Genomic DNA, 26946 nt, shown 5'->3' with positions numbered 1-26946 from the left:
CGTGGGTGCCGGCGGCGGCGGCGGCGGGACGCGGGCGCGGACACCGGAGCGGCGGCCTCGGCGCTGCTGGCGGCCGAGCGCCCCGCGGAGGTGAGGGGCGGGCTGCCCGGAGGGATCGGAGGAGGAGACAGGTCGGCAGGCGCGGATGCAGTGGCTGCCCACGCGGCGCTGGGCAGGCAGAGCCGTGGGCGCGTGGCGGTCCGAGTGGGGCACGGCTCCGAGCAGTGGGAGTGTGCCGGTGGGTCCGTGGTCGAACTTTGTCTCCGCCGTAGCGTCGATCTCCGCGAGCGCGATCCGATACCCCGGTGAGTGTGTGTTGGCCTCTTTGGGAAAGTCAGTGTCAGTGGGTGAGTGCGTGCGCCCCAGCGGGTCGAGTAGTTGAACCTGTGGGACTTGTTTGTGTGTGTGCTCTGGTGTGAGTGAGCGAGCGCCCCGAGGCGGGGACCGCGGCCAGAGACCCGGGAGCCCCTGGAGCCCCGCCGAGCCTCCTCAAACCCGGGGCACTCCACCCCGCCCGGACCCGGTAAAACTGGGGGTGGGAGTGGGGGTGGGGGCTGGGACAGTGGCCTGGAAGGACAGTTAAGCCTCTGTCAGGAGGCTTTTAATCTGGCAGGCGGTGCCGTAGGAAGGGTCAGTTTGGAGAAAGGCAGTGCCCTCCCTCAGCTCCCCAACTGGCTGCTGTCGGTGGCAGGTTGCCCTACTTCCCCCCAGGAGCCAGACCCAAGGGCCAGGCCCAGCTGCGGATTAAAACTGCCCGTTTGGGGTCTTTGGGGCTGGTGGCAGCTGTTTCTTTCAGCCTGGCATCCTCAGCTTCCCTGGGCCTGCAGCCTGAGGTGCGTGGTTTGTTTGGGGAGCTAGGCTGTGATAATGGGGAGCTTTTGAGGGCTAGGGTGGGGCCCTGGTAAAGTCTCAGTTATCTGTGTGTGTGGTAGTGGTTGGGAAGGAGATTCTTTAAGCAGACAGGGCCCGCAAAAGCTCTCTGGAGACTCAGACCTATATTCCAATCCTGCCCTGGCCACTATGTGACCTTCTCTGAGCCTTAGTGGCTTCATCTGTAAAAGGGGAAAAACAAGAATATGGAACTTGAGGGCCGTCGAGTTCCTAATGTGTGGGTCATGTTCAGCACCAGTGTTCTCCTGGGTAGGCTCACGGCTTGGGGGTGGGGGTGGGGTCAATCCCTGGAGGGAACTGCCTGAAACCCAAATCTCAACTATTCTCCCTGGGCCTGAACCCCTTAGCCTGGGACTCAAGGCCTCCAAGAACTGCTTCTTGCCAACCTCTCCAGCCCCTCTCCTGCCTGACCCTTTACCCTCTAGTGATTATATGTAGTTCTGCTACATACACAAGACAGTTTCCTGCTTTTGGACCGCGGCATATTCTATATACTCACTGCCTGAAATGCCCTCCTACCCTCATCTTCCTCAGTTGGAGAATTACCTAGCCTTGGGGCCCAGCTCAGATGCTCCCTCTTTGGGGAAACCTTCCTTGATCCTACAGTTGGATTGGAGCATCTTCTGGCTCTTGAAAGTCCCAGGACTTACAGCCCTGGTTCCACCTTGGATGGTTATGGTCTCTGTCCCCCTCCTTCCCCTCACCAGAGGTCTGGGGCCCCCTGGAGGACAGAAACTTTCTCTTTTGCCAGCATCCTGCACAGGGCTGAGCTGAACTGAGAGAGCACCAGCAGCCTCTATCCCCTGTTCCCTACCCCCAGCTTCCCCAGTGAAGGCATGTCTACAGTGGAGCTCCATGTCATCACAAAGAAGAGGAAACTAGAATCCGGTGATCAAGACAGGTGGCACAGGTTGTCAGAACAGTGTGTCCTGGAGGCATTACAGGACCCAGAGTGTACAAGCCGAAAACTTTGATTTCACTCTGTAGGTGATAGGGAGCCATGGAAGGTTTGTGAACAAGGAGGATTCATGGTCAAAGCAGCATTTCAGAAAGATCTCTCTGGCTGCAGGGTGGAGAATGGATTGAGTAGTGCTATACAAGGAGATCAGATATTGACACTAGAACCATCCAGGCATTACTTATACTCTGAGCCCTTGATCCCTTGGCCAAGGGTCTGGTCCCTCAGACCTTAGATGTTCCTGCTGAGGAATGTGGGGATACCTAGGGCTCTCCCTCCCCCAGTGGGAGCCAGGAGACCTGCAATTGATCTCATCCCAGCTCTTCCCCCAACTTGCCGGGTGACCTTGGGGGGGGGGGGCAGTTCTTGCCCTGCCAGCCTCTAAAAGGAGGCCAGCACCACTAAGGTCCTGTGTTGAGAGTATGTGCCTGGGAGGCCCTGGCATGGAAGAATTCTCAATTTCCTCTTTTTTCTGCCTTGGGCTGCCCTGGCATGGAAGAATTCTCAATCTCCTCTTTTTTCTGCCTTGGGCTGCCCTGGGGTCTAGCCAGAGGAGGTGGAGGATCACAGTGGCTGACCTTCATAAATGGCTGCCAAGCTTGTGTTGCAGACTGAGGCTACGGCCCCTCCATTCTTATTTTCTTCTTGCCCAGGATGCACAGGCCCTGAGGCTTCTGGATCCTCCAAGGACCAGCTAAAAGTATGAGAAATCACCAAGGTCTCATGGGTGAGTGCTTTGATTTGGCTTCTTTCCTGGCTATGGCCTTTAGAGAGGCCACTCTCCCCCTCTAGATTGTCAGTTGGCTATCTGTAAATTGGATCTGATGATCCTTGCCTCTTCAAATGCAAGGTTGCTATGACAATTCTTTTTTTTTTTAATGTTTATTTTTGAGAGACAGTGTGCTTGAGTGGGAGAGGGCAGAGAGAGGCAGGGACAGAGGATCCGAAGTAGGCTCTGCACTGACAGCAGCAAGCCTGATGTGGGACTTGAACCCAGGAACTGTGAGATCATGACCTGAGCCAAAGTCCAATGCTCAACTGACTGAGCCCCCCAGGTGCCCTGCTGTGACGCCTTAATTCTTAAGACAGTGGTCAGGAAAGGGCTTTGTAAGCTGTGGAGTGCAATGCACAGGGAGAAGTGTGATACTCAGAGACTTTTAAAGAAATGCATTTTGAAGATATTAGAACAAGGGTGCAGTAACAAGGGATTGTGCTAGATATTGGAATTTTAACCACTGACTGCCTTCCTCTCCCTGTGTCCCTTCTGCAAAGACAGCTTACTAGTAACAATTTATAAAAGTCTCTCATTTTATCCTTTATCAATCCTATGAGGGAGGAATTGTTATCCCCATTTCTCTGATGAGGAAGTAGAGGCTCAGGGAGTTTCCTTCCCAAGATCACAGAGCTGAGGTGAAAGCTAGGGCTACCTGACCCAACTTACCTCTCTCCATTTAAGACAGAAGTTCCATCTGAGATTCAGAGCTCCATTCTCTGTCTTTCAGGGTGAAGGAAATTTGAATATTGCCCTGAAAACATGACTTTAGGTTTTGCTTGTGGCCTGATTAGCCACATTGCTCACAGGACCAGAGAAGCCACGCATCCCTGGTGAAATCCTTTCTGACCTCTGTGCTCATCCTAGAGGTCAGGTGAAGGACTAGGCCAGCCTGCTTTCTCTCTCTGTATCATCCAGCACAGGTTGGGCACAGAGCAGGTGCCAGTGAGTGTTTGAGAAATGAATGACCTTGTGGAAATGGGTATATAGTCAAAGAGGAGGGCCTTACTCCCTGGAGAGCTACAGTTGATTCTTGAGCAGAGGAGTTCCTCCACTTCCCTGTTATAGAATCTCCTAGGCCTGAGTATTTCTGGTCCAGGGTGAGTGGCTAGAGTCCCTGATGGGAGTGTGGGTAGCCTGGGCCCTCCTGGGCAGCTGCTCCCTCCTTAGCCCTCCACCCTGGCACCCTGTCTAGGGCTTGGGCTCTAAAGCATGGGAGGAAGGCCTCCTTCAAGCTTCTGGGGGCCCACATGACCCTCTCTTTTCCCACCCCCTCAGGGGAGGCTCCTGGTGTTGCTCTGGCTTCCTGGTGAGTGCCCAGCTTCCTCGGTCCCAAATGTGGGAGGAGGAATCTTGCTGTGGTGGAGCTGTGGGCCAGCAAGGATGTTCCCCAACTCACAGAAAATCCAGGGCCAAGGTATCAGTGCCTCTCACTGGACCATTTTATGTGTAGTCTCCTCCTTGGTCTTCCTCCCTTTAGACTCCCCTGTCCTATCTACTTTCTGTGGCATCATCTTTGTCAAGGTCAACTCTGAGTATGTCCTCCCCTGCTTAAGGCCTGCCATGGCACCCCATTGTCCTCAGGTTAGAAGCCAAGCACCTCAGCCTGGCATTCAAGCCTTTTCATGTGAGTGCCTCAGGTCCATACACATTCTGTGCCACCCACCCCTCCATTCCAGCCTCACATGACCTCCTGGCCACACTATCACACCACTGTGTCTTTGCACATGCTCTTTCTTCTGCCTTCAGTGCCCTCCTACCTTTGTTGTCCACCTGACAAACTCCTAATCTTTCATTAAGTCCCAGCTCAAATGACCTCTCCTCTGAGCAGCTTTCCCTGACTATCTCCCCAGGCTGGTTAGGGGTTCCTCTGGGCTCTATGGTTCCCGGGCTTCCCTTGGTCATGGCCTAATCACTCAAGTGGACTCCTTCCACGTCTGTGTCTTTCTCCCCATCCAGACTGGAGCTCCTGACCAAGTCTGATCTGAGTCTGGGTTTGCAGTGTTCCTCTGAGGTTGAGCACATGGGAGTACTGGCAAGTGTTTGCTGAGACTTTATGGCTCCTGGGACAGTGATCTTTGATTACGTTACTCTGAGAGTGCAGACTCCTGTGGTTCTGAGAAGCTCACAACCAAAGGCTATGAAAGCAGCAAGTGACAAAATTGAAGAAATACTTATCATTTACTCTCAGAACCAGAGGCTCTTAAATTGGACCGTCAGAACCAATGAACTCAGAATTCTGGAAGCACCCAGAGGGAGAAAATCTCAGAATCACAGACCTACTTGTTCTACACTTTTGTCCTATTTTCTACCTTGGCTTCTGCATTCTTCCTTTTTCCTCCCATGCTGTACTCTTCCTACTTCTCTCCCGACCTGACCATAGCCCCTTCCAAGAGCCTTCCCTGCCTACTCTGCCCATGACTTCTGCCCCTCTGCCTGAAAAGGGTTTCTGTGTGTCTCAGCCAGGACAGGTAGATGCAGCCCCCCACATCAGAACAGAGCATGATTTGCTAGCCACATGGAGTACTACCTGTCTGTCCCCTTGTCTTACTCCTTCCTCAGGAGCTATCTGGTGTGGTGATTCTCCCCATCTGATCAGTGAAGAACTCGAGGCTCAGAGAGGGGAGTTAACTTGACCAAGGTTGCACAGCATGGGTGGTTTGAAGTTGGAGCCTGAACCCAGGGTTCTTTCTTCTTGGTCTGGCTGGAGACATTTGGATGTGATAGGTCAGGGTGGAGTCCAGGGCACTGTGGTTCTCAACTGGTTCCATTTAGCAGTGTGTCTATAGCACTGTGCTGGGCTGGACCCTGCTGGGTCAGAGGAGGGACGGGTAGTTTGCGGTCCTGCTCTGGGGTGGGGGTGAAGGTGCTCAACCCTACACTGAATGTAATTAGAACACCAGACTTTGAGTAAGGCCCTTCCTCTTAAGGAGTCTCAGTTTCCTGGTCTGTAAGTGGGAGGCCAGCCTGGTTGATCTGAGACTCGTGCATGCATTCAGATGTTCTCTTAGTGCGTGGCCCCCACAGCCAGGATTCTAGGGGCTCCCTACAGGGTGAGAGTCTCCAAGAGGACTGGCGAACCCAAGGGCCTTCTGGAGGAGGCTGCAGAGGCTTCCCACTGCCACAGCACCTACTGATACTGAGGTTACCCCCTCAGCTATTTCCCCAGACCAGCCCCAGTGCTGGTGGTGCAGAAAGCGCATCAGGCAAGGCTGGGAGCCTATTGGCCTTCAAGCCTGTGGAGGACATTTGGGAGGGGGTGAAAGATAACTTCCAGGATCTTTCCTGTCCTCCTATCCATCCTTGCCCTCTCTACTTCCCTCAAGCCACAGGGATGACTGTCAGTTCCTGAGACATACTATGTGATCGTTTGCCCTGGTTTTTGCTCACTCTACTCCTCTTCTGTTTCCATGCACCTGACTCTTGTCCATCTTCCAAAATGAAGGTCAGGTGTCCTCTCCTCCAGGAAGCCTTCCCTGACCACCCTACCCCCAGTTCCTTTTAGGGACCCTCTTGGCTGCTTCAACCCAACCGTGGTGCCTCTGCTTCCTTCAGCCCTGATCACCTTGAATTATCATTGCCTTTTCTGGGTCTTCCCCTATCCTCCCCCACACCCACCACCTTGACAGTGAGCTCCTTGAGATCACAGAAGGGTCCAACTCACCTTGGAGTCCCCAAGTGCCCTGAATGGAGACAGACATAGTTATGGCAAACCTTTGGAAAGGGTGAATGAACTAAGGAGTATAGTTGGGTCTAGTTCCTTCGGTGGGGGGGGGGGGGGCAGTCCTCGGACTGCCCTTCCTTCTGAGGATGGTCTTCAGGGTGGGAAACTTGACCTATAGTCAGTCTGGCTGTGACCTTGCTACTTTGCTCATAATTCCTGTGGCTTTCCTGCCCCTCTTGTCTTCCTGAAATACTCCCATCCTCCCTATCTTCACCACCTGCTGAAATCATATCTTTTTAAGTTATTTCATAAAATGAATAAATCATCTCCTTTAACTGTCTCAACAACCTTATGCAGTGCATACCCTTCTTAGATTGTAAAGAAATTAAGATTTGGGTTATAGAGCTGAGACTTGTCCAAGTACCACAGATGGAAATGGCAGAACTGGGATTTCCCACCTGCCCAGTGCCCTCCCCTGTCCCTCCATGGCGTTCTGGGTCCAAGTCCTCTGTTTCCCCTCACAGCACCCCACCCCCAGCAGAGGCAGGCTGCAAGGGTTTCCAGAGTGGTGATGCGTCATACTCCCCTGCTAGGCTGGACAGGGCCAGCCAGGTAGGCAGGTGAATGGGCAGTACATTCATTCTGGAGCTGCCCTAGTGGAGAAGCTGGAATGTTGTCCAACCACCCTGGAAATTCTGCAGTCAGCCTGGGAACTGTCTCACCCTCTCCTCATGGCTTTGAGTTAACCAGCCTGGGGCTACAAGGAGAAAGACCCAGCCCTTGGGGTAGGGGCGGAGCCAGGCAGAGGGGGCAAGCGGTCTGCCCCTAACTCACTGGTGACCATGGGTGGGATCTGGGGCTACCGTTTCTGGCCTTAGTTTGTTGTTGTTGTTGTTTTAATTGTAAAATGAATACAATAATCATCATGTCTGCTTCACAATGAGGAAATACCAGGAAGAGTAGATTCTAGCCCTGCCACTAGGGTGTTCCCTCTGGCAGAGAACTGACCAGACAGGCAGAGCCATGGGGCTCAAAGAGGGCTGGTCAGGAAGCTTCCTGGAGCAGAGGACCTAGGCTGAGGAGGGTAGGGGGTAGTGATCAGGGGCACGGCTCCTGCAGTCAGACAGATCAAGACTGCTCTGCAAGTTGCTAGCTGTGGGACCCTGGAGAGATTATTTAGCTTCTCTGAGCTTCTCAGGCTTAAATGAGAAGAGGTCTATAAAGCCAACTAATATGGAGCCTGACACAGAGCAGGCACTCAACTTTTGTTATAATATATATGTTGAAGATAAGGGAGAGTGTCCCTGAGTGAAGATATGATCATGGGACTGCTTTTGCTGTGCTTGGGACAGGAAGATGAGGCTGGAGGCAGAGAGGGAGAGTTGTCTAGAGGGGCGTCAGGGGCCAGGTCAGCCAGGGCCTTGAATGCCAGGCTCAAGAGCTTGGATGTTAGCCTGAGGGCAATAGGGAGCCATGGAAGGGTTTTGAGCTTACAGTGTCTAGTCAGATTTGTGTTGTAGGAAGACCTGTGATTGCAGAATGGAAGACGGATAGGAGGGGAGGGGTGGAGGCAAGGAAATAAGTGAGCGGGCTGTGCAATGGTGTGGAGGAAAAACACAAGACTAAGGCTATGGGGTGGGGAAGAGTGGCATGTCTGAGCCACTGCACTGGTTCAACTGACAGGTTCATTGGCGAGCATTGGGTTACACATGGGTGGGAAAGAGATATATTCTCAAGGATATATTAGAATTTTAAAGTGTGCAAGGATGGGTGGTAGAGATCCATCTCAGAAATAGGAGAATGGCTTTGAGAAAGGGCTGTGCTCCTCCTTAGTCTCTTGAGTGAAGGCATATCCTAAGGAGAAGACGGGGTGGAGTGGGGTGAAAGGTTAACCTCTTTCGTCATTGGACTCTGGAGCCGGTTGGCAAATGGCTACCAGCCCACTGCCCCACGTGAACCTGAGACTCCTGGGGCAAGGTGTGCTGGGAAAATAGTGGCCTAGGGGCATTCCCCAGTGCCACCCCTCCTTCCCATTCTTGCAGCCATCCTCCCCCTCTCCTCTTCCCACTTCTCTCCATGCTTGTACATTGCTTCCAGCCTGGAGACCTGGCTTCAACTGTCTCAGACACCCCCACCCCCACCCCAGTGCAGGGAAATGAAGCAGATGGAAAGAGGAAGGGAACGTTCTTTTTCCCCTCTGGTAAGTCTGGTTCTGGAGGATGCTGGGACTTGCACATACAGAGGGGTCCCTCCACCATGTAACCATCCCCTCAGTGAAACCTTGTGCCTGGTGTGTGTGTGAGGGCCTGCCAGACAAGACAAAAGCCAGGGGCAGAATTCAGAAGGCCTGCATTCCAATCTTGGCTCTGTCCCTGACTTATGGTGAGGCCTTGTGACAGGGCCTCAGTTTTCTCCTCTGTCAAATGGGAGTTTAGTGCAGGTGATTTCTAAAGGCTGTTCTAGTCCCTGTCTAGAACAGTGTGTGTGTGTGTGTGTGTGTGTGTGTGTGTGTGTGTGTGTATGTGCACATGCTGTGTATACATCTGAATGTGACTGTGTATGTCTCCATGTATCTGGATATTTGTGTATGTCCATGCCTGTGTATGTTCATGTGTGTTTACAGCATCTGTGGAGGGATGATTAGAGGTGGGACAGGGGAGGGGGTGTGTTCCAGGTAGAGACATAGCTTGAACAAAAAACCGTAGGAGCGGAAGTACTATTGAGTGGATACTGGGCAAGGAGGGTGTTGACTGTTTCCTACTCTAGGGACTGAAGCATAGACCAGGACAGAGGGAGGGGCATTGGAGGCTCAGCTCAGCTCAGCTCTGCAGGATGTGAGGGAGACCTTTCCCAGCAGAGCCACACTCCTGTGAAAGGGGGTGCCTGGGGAAGGAGGCTGGGAACAACCATCCCTGGAACATGTGAGCCGAGGGTAGAAGCCAGAGCGTGTGGGTGGGCAGAGGGCACCCCTCCTGGGACAGGCAAACACACCAGTGCTTGCCTCTTTTGGACCAAGGTTGAAGCATAGGAGGCAGGCCTGGGAGGGCTCTGCCTGGCTGACTTCCTATGACCTGGAACCCAAGAGCCCATGCTGTCTCCACCTCCCACAGAGCCCACAGCACTGCCCGCCCTGAGAAGTGCTGGAAGCTGGGTTTATCCCCAGGCCGGAGGACCTGTTTTTCCTGTTTCCTGAAGAATTCCCTGCATCCTGGTCCAGGCCTATGCATTCATGAATGAGAAACCTGAGCAGGCTCTGAACATCCTGACTGTGAGAGCAGGGGCTGGTCAGATAGGGACATGGGAGGGCAGGGTCCACTGGCTCACTTGTGCATGTGTATATGCTGGACCAGGGTTCGATCCAGGGGATCCCTACCCTGCTCGCTCATCCCAGGCTCTGATGATTTCAGGCTTCACAGCCGGGGAGTCCTGGTGTCAAACCCATTTTTTCCAATTCCTGGCAGTGTGATCTTGAACAAATAGCTTAACCTCTATGGCAGTATCTCCTGAGGAGTGAGGGTGGGGGGTGCTGCATGGACGCTGTTCAGCCCAGGTTTGGCCCCTACAAAGTGAGGTGTTGGGGGTAGGGGGCACCAGGACCAGAAGCTCCTGACTCAGACCGACCCATGACCTGAGCCAGAGATGAGCAAGATAAAAGAACGTGCTTGATTCAGACAGCTGACCCACCTCCAGAATGCCTAGGTCCAGTTCCCCTCTCCTGGCGTTTCCCTGGCCTGTCCAGAGAAGGGCAGGGCTCTTGAAAGAGAGGAAGTCCAGAGGCCTGTCTAGGGCAGGAGCAGGCCCCGGTGTGCTGGTCCCCAGGAGTGCTCCCCAGGAGGCCACCTGGGGTCAGCAGCTGAGACATCTTTAAGTGTCAGGACAACTCTGGGAGGCCCTCAGAGGAATTAGGGAAAGGAGAGCAACTGCCACGAGGCTCAGCCTCCTCTGGACTCCCACATCCTCTTGTGCTTGATTGTTTCATTCATTCATTCATTCATTCATTCATTCATTCATTCATTCTTTCATTCTTCCACTCATGTCATACCTGCTTTGGAGCAGGCCTCTTGCTGGATGATAGGGACAGAGAAAAGAACCAGATGGACCAAGACTTCTAGAAGCACCTAGAATGTTTTGGGGTTTCTAGAGGGTGGAGACGCAAATTCCCAACAGGGTGTGAGGAGTGTCTGGGGTGGTAGAGTGCGAGAGCTTCAGAGATGAGGTGACCCTTGAGAAGAGCCTTGAGGGATGGCCATGATGGAGTACAGTGTGAATGGGTTTTGGAAGGGCTGTCCAGGCAGAAAGAATAGCATGAGCAAAGGCAGGGAAGGCTGGCAGGGCACTTAAAAGGGGCAGAGCCAGCCAGAACCGGGCACAGAGGGGCTGGCAAGTGGTGTTGGACAAAGATGGGAGCTAGTCTCTAGGGTGAGAGACCCTGGGGAGAGACCCCAAGGGTATGGGAGGTAAGGAGAGGTAGAGGAGAGGGCTGAGAGAGAGGGTTAAGGAGTCAGCTGTCTTCATAAGCAGGGGCCGGAGGTGGGGGGGCAGGAAAGATGTACTCACAGGTTGATGGGCCAGCCTCTCCTGCCAGGGAGAGGGCAGGCAGGGTCAGTCTGGAAGGGGGCCATGACAATGGAGTCCCCAGCTGGCCTGGGAGGGTGGAGGCCAGGATGTCTTAAAACAGGTGGAAAGGACAGCTTCCTCGCTTCAGGAGAAAGTTAGGGAAGTCTCCCCCACTCTCACCAGCATCAGAGATTCCACCCTTGATGATTAGAAAGAAACTCTGTGTAGAGATGTGGACTATGGCTGGAGGGGTGGAGGGTGGGGGAGGGCCATCATGACCCAGAGGAGAGACCCGCCAGGCCTAGGCACTTGGGGCAGGAGCAGAGCAGCAGTGTGGAGGGGGACTGGGTGTGTGTGCTTCCCCTGTCTTCAGTGGGCAGAGCGTCTCATGGGGATTTAGGACTCCAGTTCTCTAAGGCTGGGGGATTCAGTCCACAAGAGGTCTGAGCCTCAGGAGGGCAGGAAATGCTTGATGTCATCTGGGGTTTTGTGGCACAGCAGGACACCCCAACCCAGTGTCCCCACGGGGGAGGGAATGTGGCCTCTCCACAGCTCCTCAGTCTCACTCAGGCCTCCATGCTCCTCCTGTAGCTGCTGGGAGCCAGCAACTCCCAGCCCACCTCCCAAAATGCTGGATCTGGTGGTCCTGGGCTTTGCCCTTCCCCACGTCCCATGACACCCCTCAGGGCACCCCACATTTACCATGTCTGACAACGAGTGCCCCTCTCCCCATACCTGCTCCTCCCCCAACCCCTGAGCCAGACACCCTGCCCCTCTTCAACCCAAACTCCCTCTGGGCCAGACTCTCTGGCCTTCTTCCCTAACCCCTCCACATCTCTCCCCTCACAAGGTCCCCAGGCCTGGCCCTGGCTTAGGCTTTAGCACCAGTCCCCTGGCCCACCGCCCTCACCTGCTGCACAGCCTCCAGTGAAGACCTTCTATCGCTCCTCCACTGGTGGAGAGCTTCCTGTAGATTTCAGGAAAAGGCCACATCTGGGCTGAGCCTTATACCACCACAACGTACCTACTATGTGCCAGGCACTGCTCCAAACATTTCACACAAATTACTCAATCGTCACAGCAGTTGTATGATGTAGGTTCTATTAATCGCCTCATTTTACAGATGAGGAAACAAAGGTGGTCTGGCTCCAGAGGCCAGGTTCTTAATCGCTGGAGTTTGTTGCACTGAAGGATAAAAAGTTGTAATTCCAACAGGTGGAGACGAGGGGTGTGAATGGATTCCAGGTTGAAGGAGCACTATGAACTAGGGCTAGGAGGGAGAGTGTTGGGTACATTCAGGAAACTGCAGGTCACAGAGGATGGGGCTGGTGAGGCTGACAGAGGCTGGGTTATGAAACCATCCCATACCAGACTGAGGAGGAGTGGGGTTTTCTCCTGAGAATAGGCAGGAGTCACAGAGGGTTTCGAACAAGGGAATGACTTTGTCTTCAAGAAGGCCCCTGGATTGGGGGAACTGAGGCTAGAGGCAGGGAGGCGGATGCAGTGGCTCTGGCAGCAAGGGTGGAGGCAACACGGGGCTGCATGGAGAAGGGGTGGGATGCAGGAGACGCTTGAGTGTTGGGTCCTCAGTCCTGGCTCGGAGCAAGAGGGGTCCTAGGAGCTTGGCCCTGCCAGAGTTCCCCATGGCAGGGGGAGCTGCCCCTGCTCAACTTGGCACCACACAGCCTCCCTGCCTGCTCACCCTGGACCAGCTCTGGTTCCTTGGGGAGGAACCTGTGTCTGTGAGAGGCAGGTGCATGCTCTTGGTTGCACTTCTGCTGACACCAGGAGACAGGGAAGATTCTGGGGTACGGGAAAAGGGTTTGGGGAGAGAAGGGACACTGAGAGACCTAAGTGTCTCTCGGCCCCCTAATGTCAACCTCAGGGGCCCTGAACTACTACTGGGAGGCCAGGCTGGGCAGGAAGCTCATGGTCTAAGGGAGTGGATGTCACTGGCCCTCTAGAATCTCCAAGCCCCAGCCTCTCAGGACCTCGGTTCCAAGATGAAGGGAATTGTACCACCACGGATACCTAGGATGGGGAGGACTCACATGTCATCTGCCCCCTCTGTCCTCCCAGACACACCCACACACAGGGCACAAGCCTTTCTGCAGACTCTGCTGGAAGAGACGCTGGCATGCCCCCAGAACAAGGAGTTCACTACCTCCTTCCTACAGGCCCTTCCACTGTGGGATGCACCCGGATGAGTTGTAGCCATCCCTAACCATATGACCTTAGCCAAATTACTTGCATGATCTCAGCCTCTTTATTGGAAAACTGGGCATGATAACCTGGTTCCCAGAAACATGTTGTAAAGATGAAATGAAATAACACTTTAAAGCATCCATGGTAGTGGGGTTTGAAAAAATAGCAGCTCCCCAGCCCCTTCCCACTGTTAGAAAGTTATTCTCCATGTTTGTCCCAAACCTGCCTACCTGCTACGACTTCCAGCCTGACGCTGGGAACTTTGGCCACATCTTTGCCCTCTAGCCTGGGCTCTCTGTCCCCTGCTCCCCGCTGAGAGAGAGCTCTTACTGGTCACATTGGTGGGGACAAGGAGATGACAAAGATGGACAGTCTGTGCTCCAGGTACTTACTCTGTGGGCAGTCAGGCCCCATGGGTACATATGCCCACTAGGAATAAGGCAAGAGACCGTCAAGATAGTGGTGGTGTGTGAAGAGAAGCTGGGTAGGTATCAGGGAAGCTGAATTTCCCCACAAAAGAAGTCCCTCTCTGCTCCCATTCTCACCTCTGCCCCAGACCTCCCTGGCATCTTCAGAAGGGTCACTGTCCCATCTGGTAGCCTCATGGGCCGGGGAGCAGGGCTGCTGTTTACAAGTGCCGAAAGTGCCAGAATATAGGAGTACCTAAAAACTATTTGCTGGGAGGTTAATGAATAACTAAAGAGGGAGACCCTTGGAAATACTCCCTCAAATACCAAAATACCAGGCATGAGGCCAGAGAGCCTCTCAGAGGGCAGAAAGATGAGCTAAGGGAAAGAGCTTTCTAATACTTCCAGCAAGGTAGAGGCTGCCCACCGGCCAGTGAGCGCTGGGTGTGAGGTGGAGCCAGCCAGCCCGATAGCCCCCTTTCTGTGAATCTGAGACGACACTGCTCTGGGACCCCCCGATCCTCAGATGCTAGAGCTCAGGATCCTCGATCTAGAACTCTGTGCTCCTGAGGTTCTAGAGCAGGGTTGCCAGTCTTAAACAATCACACAAAAACAAAAAACAGGGGCGCCTGGGTGGCTCAATCGGTTGAGCGACCGACTTCGGCTCAGGTCATGATCTCACGGTTCATGAATTCAAGCCCCGCGTCGGGCTCTGTGCTGACAGCTCGGAGCCTGGAGCCTGCTTCTGATTCTGTGTCTCCCTCTCTCTCTCCCCTCCCCCACTCATGTTCTGTCTCTCTCTGTCTCAGAAATAAATAAACATTTAAAAAAAATTAAAAAAAAAACACAAAAAACAAAGCCAGGGGTAACTATTTTAGGCTTTGGGGAATATACGGTCTTTGTTGCAACTATTCAACTCTTTATAAATAAGGTGGGTATGATTGTGTTCCAATCAAGCTTTTTTTTTTTTTTTTTTTTTTTTTTTTTTTTTTTTTTTTTTTTTTTTACAGAAACAGATTGGTGGACTGCATCTGGCCCTCAGGATGTAGTGTGCCTGCCCCTGTTGTGAAGTTTTAAAGGTGTGTGGCCACAATACTCCTAGACCTCATGCATCCTCGAAGTTCCGGGGTTCCGAGGTTCTGGGCCCTCTGGGTCCAGGGAGGAAGCCAGGTCAGGGGGCCGCAAAGGCCTTGACTGTGGTGGGGCAGACCTTAACCAAGGGAATCTATGGGTGCTTGGGGTCCCTCATGGCCCCGGTCAGGTGGGTGTGTCAGGCCTCCCCACTGAGCCCTGGTTGTGACCCTCGTGGCTGTTCTCCCCACCACCCCTTCCCTTCAGGGCAATGGCCACAGGCCCGGGCCGCTGGAACAGCACCGTCAATGACACCTGGGGTGGGGACGAGCTGGGCTACAAGTGCCGCTTCAATGAGGACTTCAAGTACGTGCTGCTGCCTGTGTCCTACGGTGTGGTGTGTGTGCTCGGGCTGTGTCTCAACGCCGTGGCGCTCTACATCTTCCTGTGCCGCCTCAAGACCTGGAACGCGTCCACCACGTACATGTTCCACCTGGCCGTGTCCGATGCGCTGTACGCAGCCTCCCTGCCGCTGCTGGTCTATTACTACGCCCGTGGGGACCACTGGCCCTTCAGCATAGTGCTCTGCAAGCTGGTGCGCTTCCTCTTCTACACCAACCTTTACTGCAGCATCCTCTTCCTCACGTGCATCAGCGTGCACCGATGCCTGGGGGTCCTGCGCCCGCTGCGCTCGCTGCGCTGGGGCCGGGCCCGCTATGCCCGCCGGGTGGCAGCTGCCGTGTGGGTGCTGGTGCTGGCTTGCCAGTCACCCGTGCTCTACTTCGTCACCACCAGCGCGCGTGGCGGCCGCATTACCTGCCACGACACCTCAGCACCCGAGCTCTTCAGCCAGTTCGTGGCCTACAGCTCTGTCATGCTGGGCCTGCTCTTCGCAGTGCCCTTTGCCATCATCTTGGTCTGTTACGTGCTTATGGCTCGGCGGCTGTTGAAGCCAGCCTACGGGACCTCGGGAGGCCTGCCGCGGGCCAAGCGCAAGTCGGTGCGCACCATTGCCGTGGTGCTGGCTGTCTTCGCCCTCTGCTTCCTGCCTTTCCATGTCACCCGCACCCTCTACTACTCCTTCCGCTCCCTGGACCTCAGCTGCCACACCCTCAATGCCATCAACATGGCTTACAAGATCACCCGGCCGCTGGCCAGTGCCAACAGTTGCCTTGACCCCGTGCTCTACTTCCTGGCTGGGCAGAGGCTTGTGCGCTTTGCCCGAGATGCCAAGCCACCCACAGACCCCACTGCTACTACCCCAGCTCGCCGCAGACGGGGCCTGCACAGGTTGGACAGGACTGACATCAAGAGGACAAAAGATGTGTCGAGCAGCAGTGAGGACTCTAGGCGGACAGAGTCCATGGCAGCTGGTGGTGAGAACACTAAGGACATCCGGCTGTAGGACCTGAACCCCTGGCGCCTGTGCAAGTTTATATTGGGGGTGGGGGGAGTGGGGAGGCTGTGGGGACTAGGATTTCTTCCATTGGGATAGTCTCCCTAGATATGCCCCATTAGTGACTCATGCCTGATGGTCAAGGGAGCCGTGACCTCAACGCTCTGTCATTTGGCAGAATGTTCTCTGCAGTCCAGAGATCTTAACAGTCCCTACAACCCCAGTCACCATTTGTATGTGTAAGTTGGGGAATAAGGCTTCGTGAAAGGCAAGGGTAAGGGGCCGATGCTGCCCCTGGCCTGACTCCCACATAATTAGCTGTCTGTGCCCAGCAAGGTATCTAGGCTGGAGCCCAGCCTGATCGAGTCAAATGGAGAAACAGACGCAGAGAAGAAAGTGACCTACCAAGGTCACATAGTCTGGGCCTGAGCTACCTGGGAGGGGTGGAGTTTCAGGGTGATCAGAGGACCCTGGTAAGGAGCCAGAGCTGAGCCGGAGCTTCCCATGGAGCGGTCAAGGGCAGGTCTAGATGCCACAGTGGACACACCTCTGAGGAGCATCCCCATCCCTAGAGGTGACTGTAACATTTGGGAGCTGATGTCATAAACTCATCTGGAGGCTTCCCGAGCCTGGGAGCCAGTTAGAGGCTGCAACTTCTACCGAAGGTGTTGTTGCCTGCCGTGTTGTGCTCTATTGTGTGGTTTGAGGATGAGGATACAGTCTAAGAAGCTCTTACCATCCACACTGGAGTTCTTTCTCCAACCTCTACTCTTCTGCCACCTGCCTTCCCGCTAGCTGCCTCAGTGGTAGTTTCACATCAGGGATCCTCTTTCCAGACCTCTTTCCAGGACATCCCTTACTTTAGAGCCAAGTGGCTTTGGTGCCTGGCTCTGCTGAGTGCAGATAGGAGTCAGATGGGGTCCTGTCCTTGGGATTCCCTAGTTTAGGGATTAATGGCTATGAACAGCCATGTGCTGGTAAATGTGAAACCATCTAACTGGCTTTCCAGGGGGTGAGGGGAACCCCTTATCTGTAGCATTGCTAATTGCCATGGTGCAGATACTCTTGCCTTGGCCAATTTCAGACCAGTAATGTGATGTCAGCCTCCTTGCAAAATTCCTGAAAATTTAACAATTGGCTCTTGCAAGCAGGTCCAACATGCTCCATCGCACCACTGGATAATGTTGAGTGACTGGAGGTATGGACCAGCATGTGAGAGAGGCTTCCTGGGACACACTCCTGAACTGTAGCTTCTGAGAAAAGCAGTTTATCGGAGAAGAACATCCAGGTGCAGGGTACATCCTGGGCAAAGACATGGGGGCAGGAAAGCAGGGTATGCAGGAAGTGGAAGTAGGCTGGGCAGCCGGTGCTCAGTCTCAAGGCAGGAATGAGGCTGGGAGTGGGTCACCAGGCTAACAAGTCAGGGCTCCTTCCTTGCCTTTACCTGAGGTCTCCTTTGCACTGGGGCTAAGTATGGGAGAGATTCGCTTCTCTTCCTGTCCCATCCTCTGCCTCCTGGGAAAATCCTGCTATATGGCATAATAGTTGGTGCTCAGACTGGCTCAGGGTGAGGTAGATCTTTCTCACCTGTGACAGATTCTAGGTCCAGCCAGGACCACTGTGGAGGTTTGTGGAGCTGAGCTGGACAGGGACCAGCTCAGCCTTGGGGCAAAGCTAACAGGTCTCATTTTTTTTTTTAATATTTTATTTATTTTTGAGAGAGCACAAGCAGGGGAAGGGCAGAGAGAGAGGGACAGAGGATCCAAAGTAGGCTCCGTGCTGACAACAACGAGCCCAATGTGGAGCTCGAACGCACGAACCACCATCATGGCCTGAGCCCAAGTCAGACACTCAACCGACTGAGCCACCCAGGAGCCCCTGACAGGTCTCATTCTTAATCTCAAACATAAAGACCTACTCCCTCTCCCTCGGGGAGACCCCCTTTCCCTATAGGCCCACTCTGCCTGAGAGAAGATTCTTCCCTTCACTCCACATCTTCCTGTCTCCTGTGACCTCTTCACCCTTTCCACTCTGTCAGAACGAGGCACTCCCAGGGGTTGCTCTATTTAGAATCTAGTTCCACACAGCTCCTTCATGCAACAGGGACCCATCACAAGCCATGACCCAACCAATTACTCTGCATGGTGCAACGTGGGTGTCCTGTTCAAGTAATGTGAAATGCTCACCTCCCACATTCTAGGTTCTATATTTCTGTTCATATAACCAGAGTCCCTATGAGCTTTTTTGTGACTACTTCTTACAGACTGACCTTGAGCCAACCTTTCCTGCAGTCCCAAGCCTATCTCCTTCCTACCAGCTGCTGCTGAGGCTGAACCCCATTCTAGTTTATAGGAAGCCCCTACCCAGGTAAGATTACACCCAAAGGTGTAAATGCTGGGCTCTGATTGCCTCAGCCCTGCTTAGACCAGAGGCAGGAGGTTATACATCACGATTTGGGGGCTCCCGAGTGTGCATCTCTGGTTGGGGGTAGGGCAGTGGCCACCACAGGCTCAAGTTCCCTTAGTCCCCATTCCTTTTGTGTCCTGCCTACCTACCCTACCAGCAGCTTCCCTGGAGACCCTGAGGACCCAGGGCCCTGCAGCACATGGAACCAACACTACGGCATAGCACCAGGAAGCCTTCCTTGAATCAGCTGCCTGTACATTTCCAAGGACATAGGACCTAGGGGAAAGGAGGGCCATATTCACCTTCTAATCCAGTGGCAGACACTGGTGGGGTGGGGAATGGAGACCCTAAGGGAACCGGGGACAGGCCAGGGTCTTGCCCCTGGACCCCAGTCAGATTGCCTGACCCCTCAACGTGGACGTCTGGCCCTGCTGCTAGGCCTTCACCTAGTGGGTGAGGTTCCTGGCCCTCCCGCCTTGTGCTATTTTCAGCCCACGTAAGAACAGGATTTTCCACTCCCAGCCCCAGACCATTGTCCAGTAGTGACGTGGGGGGACCTGCCCACTCTCAAAATATCTCCTCTTACTCTCTGGGCCTCCCTGCCACCTCCCAACCACCCCACCTCCTCACCCTGACATCACTTCCTGGGGCTGTTGACTCTTGAAGGCCACTGTGAAAGGGCACAGCCACCTGACAGGGACCCCAGGGATTATCCAGCCCAGCTGTAGAGTTGAGAGGGGCGGGGCCTTGCCCAAGGTCACTCAGCAGGTCAGTGTGGCGCCTGGATGTGTGCCAGGGGCTCAGGCTGTCCCTGCTGGCCTGTTCCCTTTAGTACAGGTCGGTGCCTTTGTGGGATTCCTGCCATCACCCACAGTCCCCCAGCCCTTCCCACCCTGGTGGACGGAACTGGTGGATGGAGCTGTGGCACTGAGGCCAGGGACATAGGACAGGAGTGGGGGGCAATAGCAATAGGTGGGGGGAAGAGCAATAGCAATAGGTGGGGGGAAGAGCAAAGGCCTGCTGTCCTGCCTGCAGCAACTATTCTCAATGAGCTCAGTGCATCTAGGGCAGAGGCCCTGGCACACAGCGGGTCTCTGCCATGGCTGGCTGGTGTCTCAGGGCCCAGGAGAAGTTAGGCCACCAGAGCTACCCCTCTGCCACCACTCTTGTCACGGCAGGTTTGGGCTGCTCTGTTCTAGCACATGAGGATGGGAACTCCTGTATTAACCCATGTCCCAGGCACTGTGCCAGACCCTCTCGTATCTATTATTTATCCCTTGCCACAACTGTGTGAAATAGACATTATTTATCCCCATTTAGCAGATAAGGGGACAGGCTCCGAGAAGGGAGGCCTTGCTGTGGGTTATATAGGCAGCAAGTGAATGAGTCAAGATTGAGCCCAGGTCCCTCAGATGCCCAGATTCGTTCCTTTTCCAGTATCCCATACCACTTGTAACCCCTGTAGAGTGGGAGGGTCTGTAAGTAACCCTTCATGTGACTCAAGGGAGAGAGACAATATAGCAACGAAGGGGTTAAGAGCACAGATTCGATGCCCATGCCACCTCTGTTTGAGTGTTGTCTCCTCTTCCTCCAACTGTGGCACTTTGCTCAAAGTACTTAATCTTGCAGGGCCTCAGTTTTCTCATTTCCGAAAAGAGATACTACCTGCCACGTGGGGCACTGGGTCAATATACATGAACACTTAGAACAGTACCTGGCACATGGTGAGCATTTACATGCCAGGCACTGTGCCAAGGTGATACGGAGGCAAACCGGCCGGACCCTGCCCTCATGGAGTTGACATAATTTAATATATAACCATACCAGGATAAATTATTTGAAGGAAAGGAATGTCCAGCCAGTGAGCAACAGTGGGCCTCCGATGGCCAAGGCTTCACCAGGATGTGGGAAGAGGAAAGCAGGTCTATCCTGGGATAAGGTGTGGGACCCCCCCTCTCCCCTGCTTGGAGCTCGTTGGCCTTCAGGCCCACGGGCCTGTGTGTGTTTACAGAACCTTATCCCTCTGCCAGGCTGGGAGAGGGCAGCAGGGAAAAGGGGGAGGGGGAGGGACGGGGCAGGATGCCCTTGCTGTAAAGCTTCTAGAGCCAGCTTCTATGGACTAGAGAGCTCCAGCTCACCCATGGCACCAGGCTTAGCCGTTTCTGCCTAACTGGTGGTGACTGTCATGGGGTGCTGTAGCTTCTTGGTTCAACCAAGAGCCTGGAGACCCAAGGTGGCAGGACTGACTGGGAGCTAGGCCAGAACAGGCAATGAATAGGCAACTTTTGCTGTGTGACCGGAGGCCACCTGCCTGCCCTCTCTGGGTCACTGTCTGAAGCCCTTACCTCCCATGTTCCAGTTCTCTCTGTCTCAGGGCACTAGCTACCTAGATCTTCAGCAAAGGCACAACGAACAGCTGCTCCCCCAGGCATTCCCCCAAGGGCCCTGGGCTCTCTGTTCTGAGGACTAGAGTTGGGGCAGCAAGACTCCCCTGGCATCAAGTGACAAGAGAGGTACAGCGCCTCCCTTGGCACCCTGCAGTGGCTTGGAGTGGAGCTGGTCCAATGTCTGATGTCCCTGCCTCCTGTGAGGTGGACGGTGGAGTCTGACCAGGAGTAACTAAGCAGTAGGCTGAGAGATGTGTTTGCCTTTCCAAGGGGTGTGTGCTGGTGGGATGTGGGGGGGGGGGGGGGGGAACGAGCCCCAGAAGCCAACTTCTCATCCTCCTCTGCCCTATATGCCATGTGACTTGGTATACATCCCTTCTCCTCTCTGGGCCTCAGTTTCCCCATCTGCCGTGGGGCTTGGCTCCACCCAGCCACTCTTCCTCCAGCACAGGCTTCCTGAGCTTGCCTCTGTCTTGGCTCCAGCTCAGCCAGGTGTCCAGACTCAGTCCTGTCCCAGCCAGGAACAATGGGCCAGGCTGGGCCAGTCACTCATGGGCCCCAAACTCAGTCCCCAAGGGCTTACCCTGGACTATTTTCAGACCTTGGAGATGGAATCAGAAAAGGATTTTCCACTCTCAGCACAATGGCTGCCCCGGACCATTGTCTAGCAGTGACCAGGGGATCCATCTGCCCAAAAATACCTTCCCTGCTCCTACCTTCTGGGCCTCTGCCTCCTGTTCCTCACCTCCCTGCATTGACATGGCTTCCTGGGGCTGTTAACTCCTGAAGGCTGTTGTGAAACAGCATGTTGAGTCCCCTGGTAGACATGACCAGTTGGAATCAGTTTTCCCTCCCGGCAGGGACCCCAGGGATTATTTATTAGCAGATAAGAGATGAGAGACCGAGAGAGAGAGCTATGCCTTTCACTAGGTCACACAGCAGTCAGCATGGAGACTAGATGTGAGGCCAAGGCTTTCTGTCTGCTTCTGCTGCCTCTGCTGCCCTCATTAGCACTGGTCTGCCCCATCTGAGAGCTCACCTTGGAAGGTCACAGGTGGACATGCTGCAAAGAGGCCTGGGTGACATGGGTGAGAGGGGGTGCACCTTGGAGCTCCCTATTCAGTCCTATTTTTACCAAACGTGGCTTTAGCTTGCCCTGAACTCAGGTTACCAAGTTGCAGCTCTGGGGAAAGAAGAAGACTGGGGGACACAGGGAAGGTGAGGCCGGAGGAGGGTTCTGGCCCAGCTTGGCCTTCACCAGCTCTGTGACCACAAATTCAATTTCTCCATCTGTAAAATGGAACTGATAATATTTCTTTTCCCAGAGTACTGAATAGTGAGGCACAAACACACAACTATTTTATTTTCTTCCTATCAGTACTGCCTACTCAATGATGTCTAATTTCCCTTTCCCATCCATAAACTGCATTTTTGGCAAACTCCAAAACTTTGAGTCACTTTTGAGTAACAAAGTTCATTCCAGCTTAAGGTTCTAATCCCTACTTAAATTAATGCTCACTCCTCTTCTTCCCCAGTGCTGGGAGGACCCTCCTCACCCCTCCTTTGGGTCCCTCTCTCCTCCAGGTGTTGGGCAAGGTAAGGAGGAAAGGGACCAGTATATCCTCCCCAGGACTGCCACAGTTCTTTCTTGCCATCCTGGCTTCTCTGGCCATCAGTGCCCCTGCGCATGGAGCCCTCCAAACACCAGCCCACACACCTTTGTAAAAGAGTCTCTTCATTCGCCCACTCTGAGTGTGCCCCGTCTTTCCTGCCGAGACTGTAACTCATACACCCTAGTTTCCTTGAGTGACTTTCCTAAAGCACCCCTCACCTGGCTTGGTTGAGAACTCACAACAGCAGAAATGTTTTCAAGTTCATGGAGCCCAGTGTTCAGCTTATAGAATCAGCATGGAGGGGGGGTGGGTAGAGGGTTAGGTTAATAAACTCTGAGAAGGTGTCTGACCCCAATTGTTTTCAGGTTTCTTTCGAAAGTCAGGCATTTTACCCCTCTGTATCCTTAGATTTATGTCCTAGAGCCAAATTCCAAATCAGCAGCCACATGAAAAGTCCCACCTCATTGTGGGATTAACTGTTAGACCAGCCTTTGTGACCAAAGCAATTGCAAAATGTGGGGGAGGAAAGTCAAAGCCTATTGCATGGGTCACCACACAGCCTGTGCTAATGTGTATGTGTGTGCGTTTATGCCTGTGTTGAGTTGTCGCATCTGTGTTTGAGGTAGGGCTGAGGTGGGAAGGGCAGTACCATAGACACCAAGAAGATACCTGGAGACAGAAGGGCTTTGGGTTGGTGGCCACTCCGGAGGAAGTAGAGGGAGGAGGAGGGGCTACCAGGAGGTCAAACTAATGGACGTATACAGGCTTGGGGATGGCCCGAAGAGATGGGGAGTGGGGAGAGGATCCAGCTGCTAGCTCTCTGAACCCCTTCACTTCCCTCATTCCCCATTCTTCTTTCTTTCCTCAGCTCCCCTCCCTCCATACTCCCCATTTTCCTCCTCCTTTTGCTCCCTGTTCCCAGAATTCCTGCTAACAGAGAGAAGCAAATGGGGCAGGACAGAGCAACAGACTCATTCCTTCATTCTTGAGCACTGGCTCACCTCCCTTCTCCGCCACTGTGCTTAGGATTCTGTAGGTCCCCAGTTTGTGGATGCTGCTCTGCTGCCCCCTGGTGGCCAGAGCTGGCTGCAGAGGCAGGAATGGGGGCTGAGGTCGGGACCTTCACCTGTGGAGGAGAAGAAAATGATCCTGCTGGCAGCCAGGATGTTGGAGAGTGCAAGGTGGGGGGTAGGACTGAGAATTTAAACAGGGAACACAGTTTACAAAACACCCTGACTTGCAAAACAGGTAACAGTGCTTGTTCAATCCGTGATGTTTATCTCATCCTATCTAAACTCACACTTATAAACACCTATGGACTGAGACTCACAAGTTCCCAGAGAAAACCACAGACAAATTGATCTAATAGTAACACTCCTTGAGGACTCCTGTATTCTCAGCACAGGATTGCTGACTGTTCCAGTAACTCCCTGCTCTGCAAATTCAATCTCTGCCACAGAACTATCCTTTGAACTCCAGCCCCCCACAATCCCATGAGCACTCTTCTTTAACTGCCCCCCTTTGGAGACACCCCAGGGATCCCCCAGTGTGAAGCCTTTGCTGCAGCAAATAATAAGCCCATCCTTGTTGGCTACAGGTGTGTTTCTGGTGGCGCAGGCTGACCAGCACTGACCAGAGGTTCCTGGGTGAAAGAGTGAGAGCGGGTGACATTTCAGCTCTCCATTCCAGCCTATCCACTCCCATAGACTCTCAGGGACTGTCCCATCTACAGCCCTACAGCCCCTAGCTGACCCATCATGGTGCACCCTGGCACCAGGACAAAGTGCCGGACCGTGGGAGTTTTATTCCCTCTGAGGAAGCTCACTGTGTGCAGCTGTTGGCTTTTGTAAAGGCAAGACTGAGGGGCAGACACAGCTGCTCCTTCAGGGATGCTGACTTGGCCCGCTCTGGTTCTACCAGGATTGGGGGGGGGGGGCACCTGAGGGTAGTGCTATGATGTCCTCTGGCCTTGAGTGTCCCTTTGACCTCCTGCTTACCTTCAAGGCCCCAGGTGGGGTTCCCCACCTTCACTGGCTGTCAGGAAGACCCCCAAGCTCTGGATCTGAGGATACAACTGAGTGTTTGGGAGAGGGGCTAGAGGCTCTCTTAAGGGGCATGCAGATCTGGGGCTGGACTCCAGGCCCTGAGGACCAGCCCCTCCTTCCAGTCTGGGAGCTCTTGTGAAGGGAAGCCAGAATCTTCTCCCCTCTCTAAGGGTGGAAACTCTGAAAAGATCTGCATCTGCCCCTCCAAGAGTCCCCTCTGCACCTCCCTAACACCCTGACATCATTTGCACTCTCTCTCCCACCTCCAGGGACAGGGAGTTCACTCTTTCCTAGGCATCCCCTTCCCCTTTGGGAGAGTCCTCCTCACAGGAGCCCTGTCTCCCAGCTTGGCCTAAGGGTAACACAGCATATTTGCCCTCCGCCCAGGGCAGCCATTGGAAGGGTATGACCAAGACTCTGACTTGGCCCTTCTCCAAGCTGGTGCCCCCAGCCCCCTGCCCTGCCCCATTCCAATGCCTCCACTCCACCAGAGACTGTGATGCCCCTAGAAATCCTTGCCTCCTCGAATGGTAGCCTCTAAGACTAGACTCCATCCCCCTGGGAGGTATAACCCAGCTCAGCTGGTCCTCTGGGAGCTTTCATCCTAGTAGGAAAAGACAGAGGTCTTTGTCTATTTTGGTCACTAATTTATCTCCCATGCTGAGAATAGTGCCTGGCACATAGTAGGTACACAACATTTACCTGAAATAATGAATAAAATAAATGAATGACTGAGGTCCACAGTGAGGTATAAGTGAGATAAATTGTGTAGACTGTTTTGCAAAATATCTAGTACTAGTGGGTACTCATTATAGGTAATTCCTTTCCTTTGCAAAACAAGTCAAATTAATTATTTCATGTAAGTTTCACAATGGCTCTTTGAGGCAAGAACATTATTATTGATTCATTCATCCATTTATCCAACAAATATTTACCAAGAGCCTACTATATCCCAGGTACTGTTGTTGTACGTACTTGGAAATCATCAGTGAATAAAAAGCAAAGACCCTTCCCCTGTTTTACATCTAGGGGGTGACGAGAGACAAAAAGTAACAGACATAATGAAATGTAAATTCCATGGTGTGTTAGAAGGTGATGGGTGCTGTGGGGAAAACAGCAGAGCAGGAAGAGGGATTGAGAGGTCAGGCTGGTAGAGGGGGAAGGGGTGGGAGGGGTGTGATTTTAAATAGAGTGGTCAGGTGAAGACTCAAGAGGGGCCCAAGAGAGGGCATTTGAGCAAGCTTGAAGGAGGGGTGGGAGTTAGCTAAGGGACTCTCTGGGGGGAGAGGTTTCCAGATAGAGGGGACCGTAAACACATGGTCCCACTGCCCGTGTAAGGAGTCCGTGGCTGGAGTGGAGGCAGGAGGAGTTGGGGCCAGAGATGGGGGGAATCTGGTAGGACATGGAATGAGGTGGGAAGCCACAACAGAGACACAATCTGACATATTTTAGAGGGATCTGGCTGCTGTGTTGTGAATAAACCGTAGTGGGGGCAAGGATAGGACAGCAAGAACAGGAAGGAGCTAATTCAGGAAGCCAGGAGAGAGAGCATAGGGATTGGGATCAGGTGGTAGCAATGGAGGTGGCGAGAAATGGACCAATGCCAGGTGTATTTTGAAGGAAGAGCCAATAGGATTCCTGCCAGGTTTGACAGGCAGTGAAACTGCAATCCAGAGGAGGTCTAGCCAGGTGGCACACACCCACAGGTCACTGAGTAGAGCAGAGGATGGGGGTAGAGGTGGCAGGAAGGTCCCTGGGGCTAGGGCGGTGTCTGGGGGGAGGAGAGGGCAGGATGGGAAGAAGGATTCTGTTGCAGCAAGTCACAAACCAGCCCCAGGCAGCTGGGCGTTAATTTGATCAATGGCTTTTTCCTCTTCCCCTCAATTCCCCTATGATGACCTTTTAATTGGGTCCATTTGTGCCAAGACCACGAACTGAGCAGATGCCAGAGTATTTGCCTATTATTAAATAGATTAGGAAATGGCCCTAGGCTTTCGGCTGCCGGAAAAGTCAGAGCAACTGCGTGGCTTCTCTGAGGAGTAACCACAGGCCCTCCTTTCACTGCAGAGCCCAGGCCAGGCATCTTGTCTTCATCCGTGCTGCCCCTCTGTCTGCAGTATCCTTGCCCCTGCATGGCTCACCTGCTAACTGTCACCTCCTCCTTCAAGGCTCACTTCAAAACCCCCTCCTCAGGAAGCCTTGCTGATCACCATCCCTGCCCTCGGCCTCCTCTCCCTGGGCGGAAAACTCTCACATGTGTGGTGAAGGATCCCTCAATGGAGGGCCTGCCTCTAACATGAGACATGGTCCAAGCTGGGATTTTTAGGGAAGAGGGATTTAAAGAGCATTTAAATCACAACCTCACTTAAGTAAAAAAAAAAAAAAATACCACTTTTCAATTTCCCCCTAGTTCCTCCCCACAGAGAAGCTGGAGTCAGAAGGGGTGGGATGCAGGGAGGGGAGGAGAGAAGTGTGAAATTCATATCTTGTGTGGAAAGGAACCCTCTTGCACTGTTGGTGTGAATGCACCCTGGTACAACCATTCTGGGAAACAGTAGGGAGGCTCCTCAAAAA

At 53.6% G+C, this 26946-nt stretch overlaps 1 protein-coding gene across 6 annotated transcripts; it reads left to right on the top strand.

The window, feature by feature from the left end:
• Positions 1 to 26946, top strand: P2RY2 (purinergic receptor P2Y2). 6 transcript variants are annotated; one of them, XM_045038772.1, is made up of 5 exons: positions 1 to 305; positions 2503 to 2576; positions 9396 to 9574; positions 14465 to 14533; positions 14793 to 26946. In XM_045038772.1, the coding sequence occupies exon 5, from the start codon at positions 14797 to 14799 to the stop codon at positions 15928 to 15930; it is 1134 nt and encodes a 377-aa protein (XP_044894707.1). In that variant the 5' UTR covers positions 1 to 305; positions 2503 to 2576; positions 9396 to 9574; positions 14465 to 14533; positions 14793 to 14796; the 3' UTR covers positions 15931 to 26946. The 6 variants fall into 6 exon arrangements, with proteins under 6 accessions (XP_044894707.1, XP_019667424.1, XP_019667426.1 ...); XM_019811865.3 differs by lacking the exon at positions 2503 to 2576; XM_019811867.3 differs by lacking the exon at positions 9396 to 9574.

Source organism: Felis catus, chromosome D1 (assembly GCF_018350175.1).
Source record: "Felis catus isolate Fca126 chromosome D1, F.catus_Fca126_mat1.0, whole genome shotgun sequence".
Lineage (NCBI taxonomy): Eukaryota > Metazoa > Chordata > Mammalia > Carnivora > Felidae > Felis > Felis catus.
The sequence above is the reverse complement of the archived record's forward strand: the minus strand, read 5'-3'. Positions and strand labels throughout refer to the sequence as shown.

What these genes read in the sequence shown, in the direction of transcription:
- P2RY2 (XM_006936967.5), top strand. Translation starts at nt 14,797, where the DNA reads ATGGCCACAGGCCCGGGCCGCTGGAACAGCACCGTCAATGACACCTGG.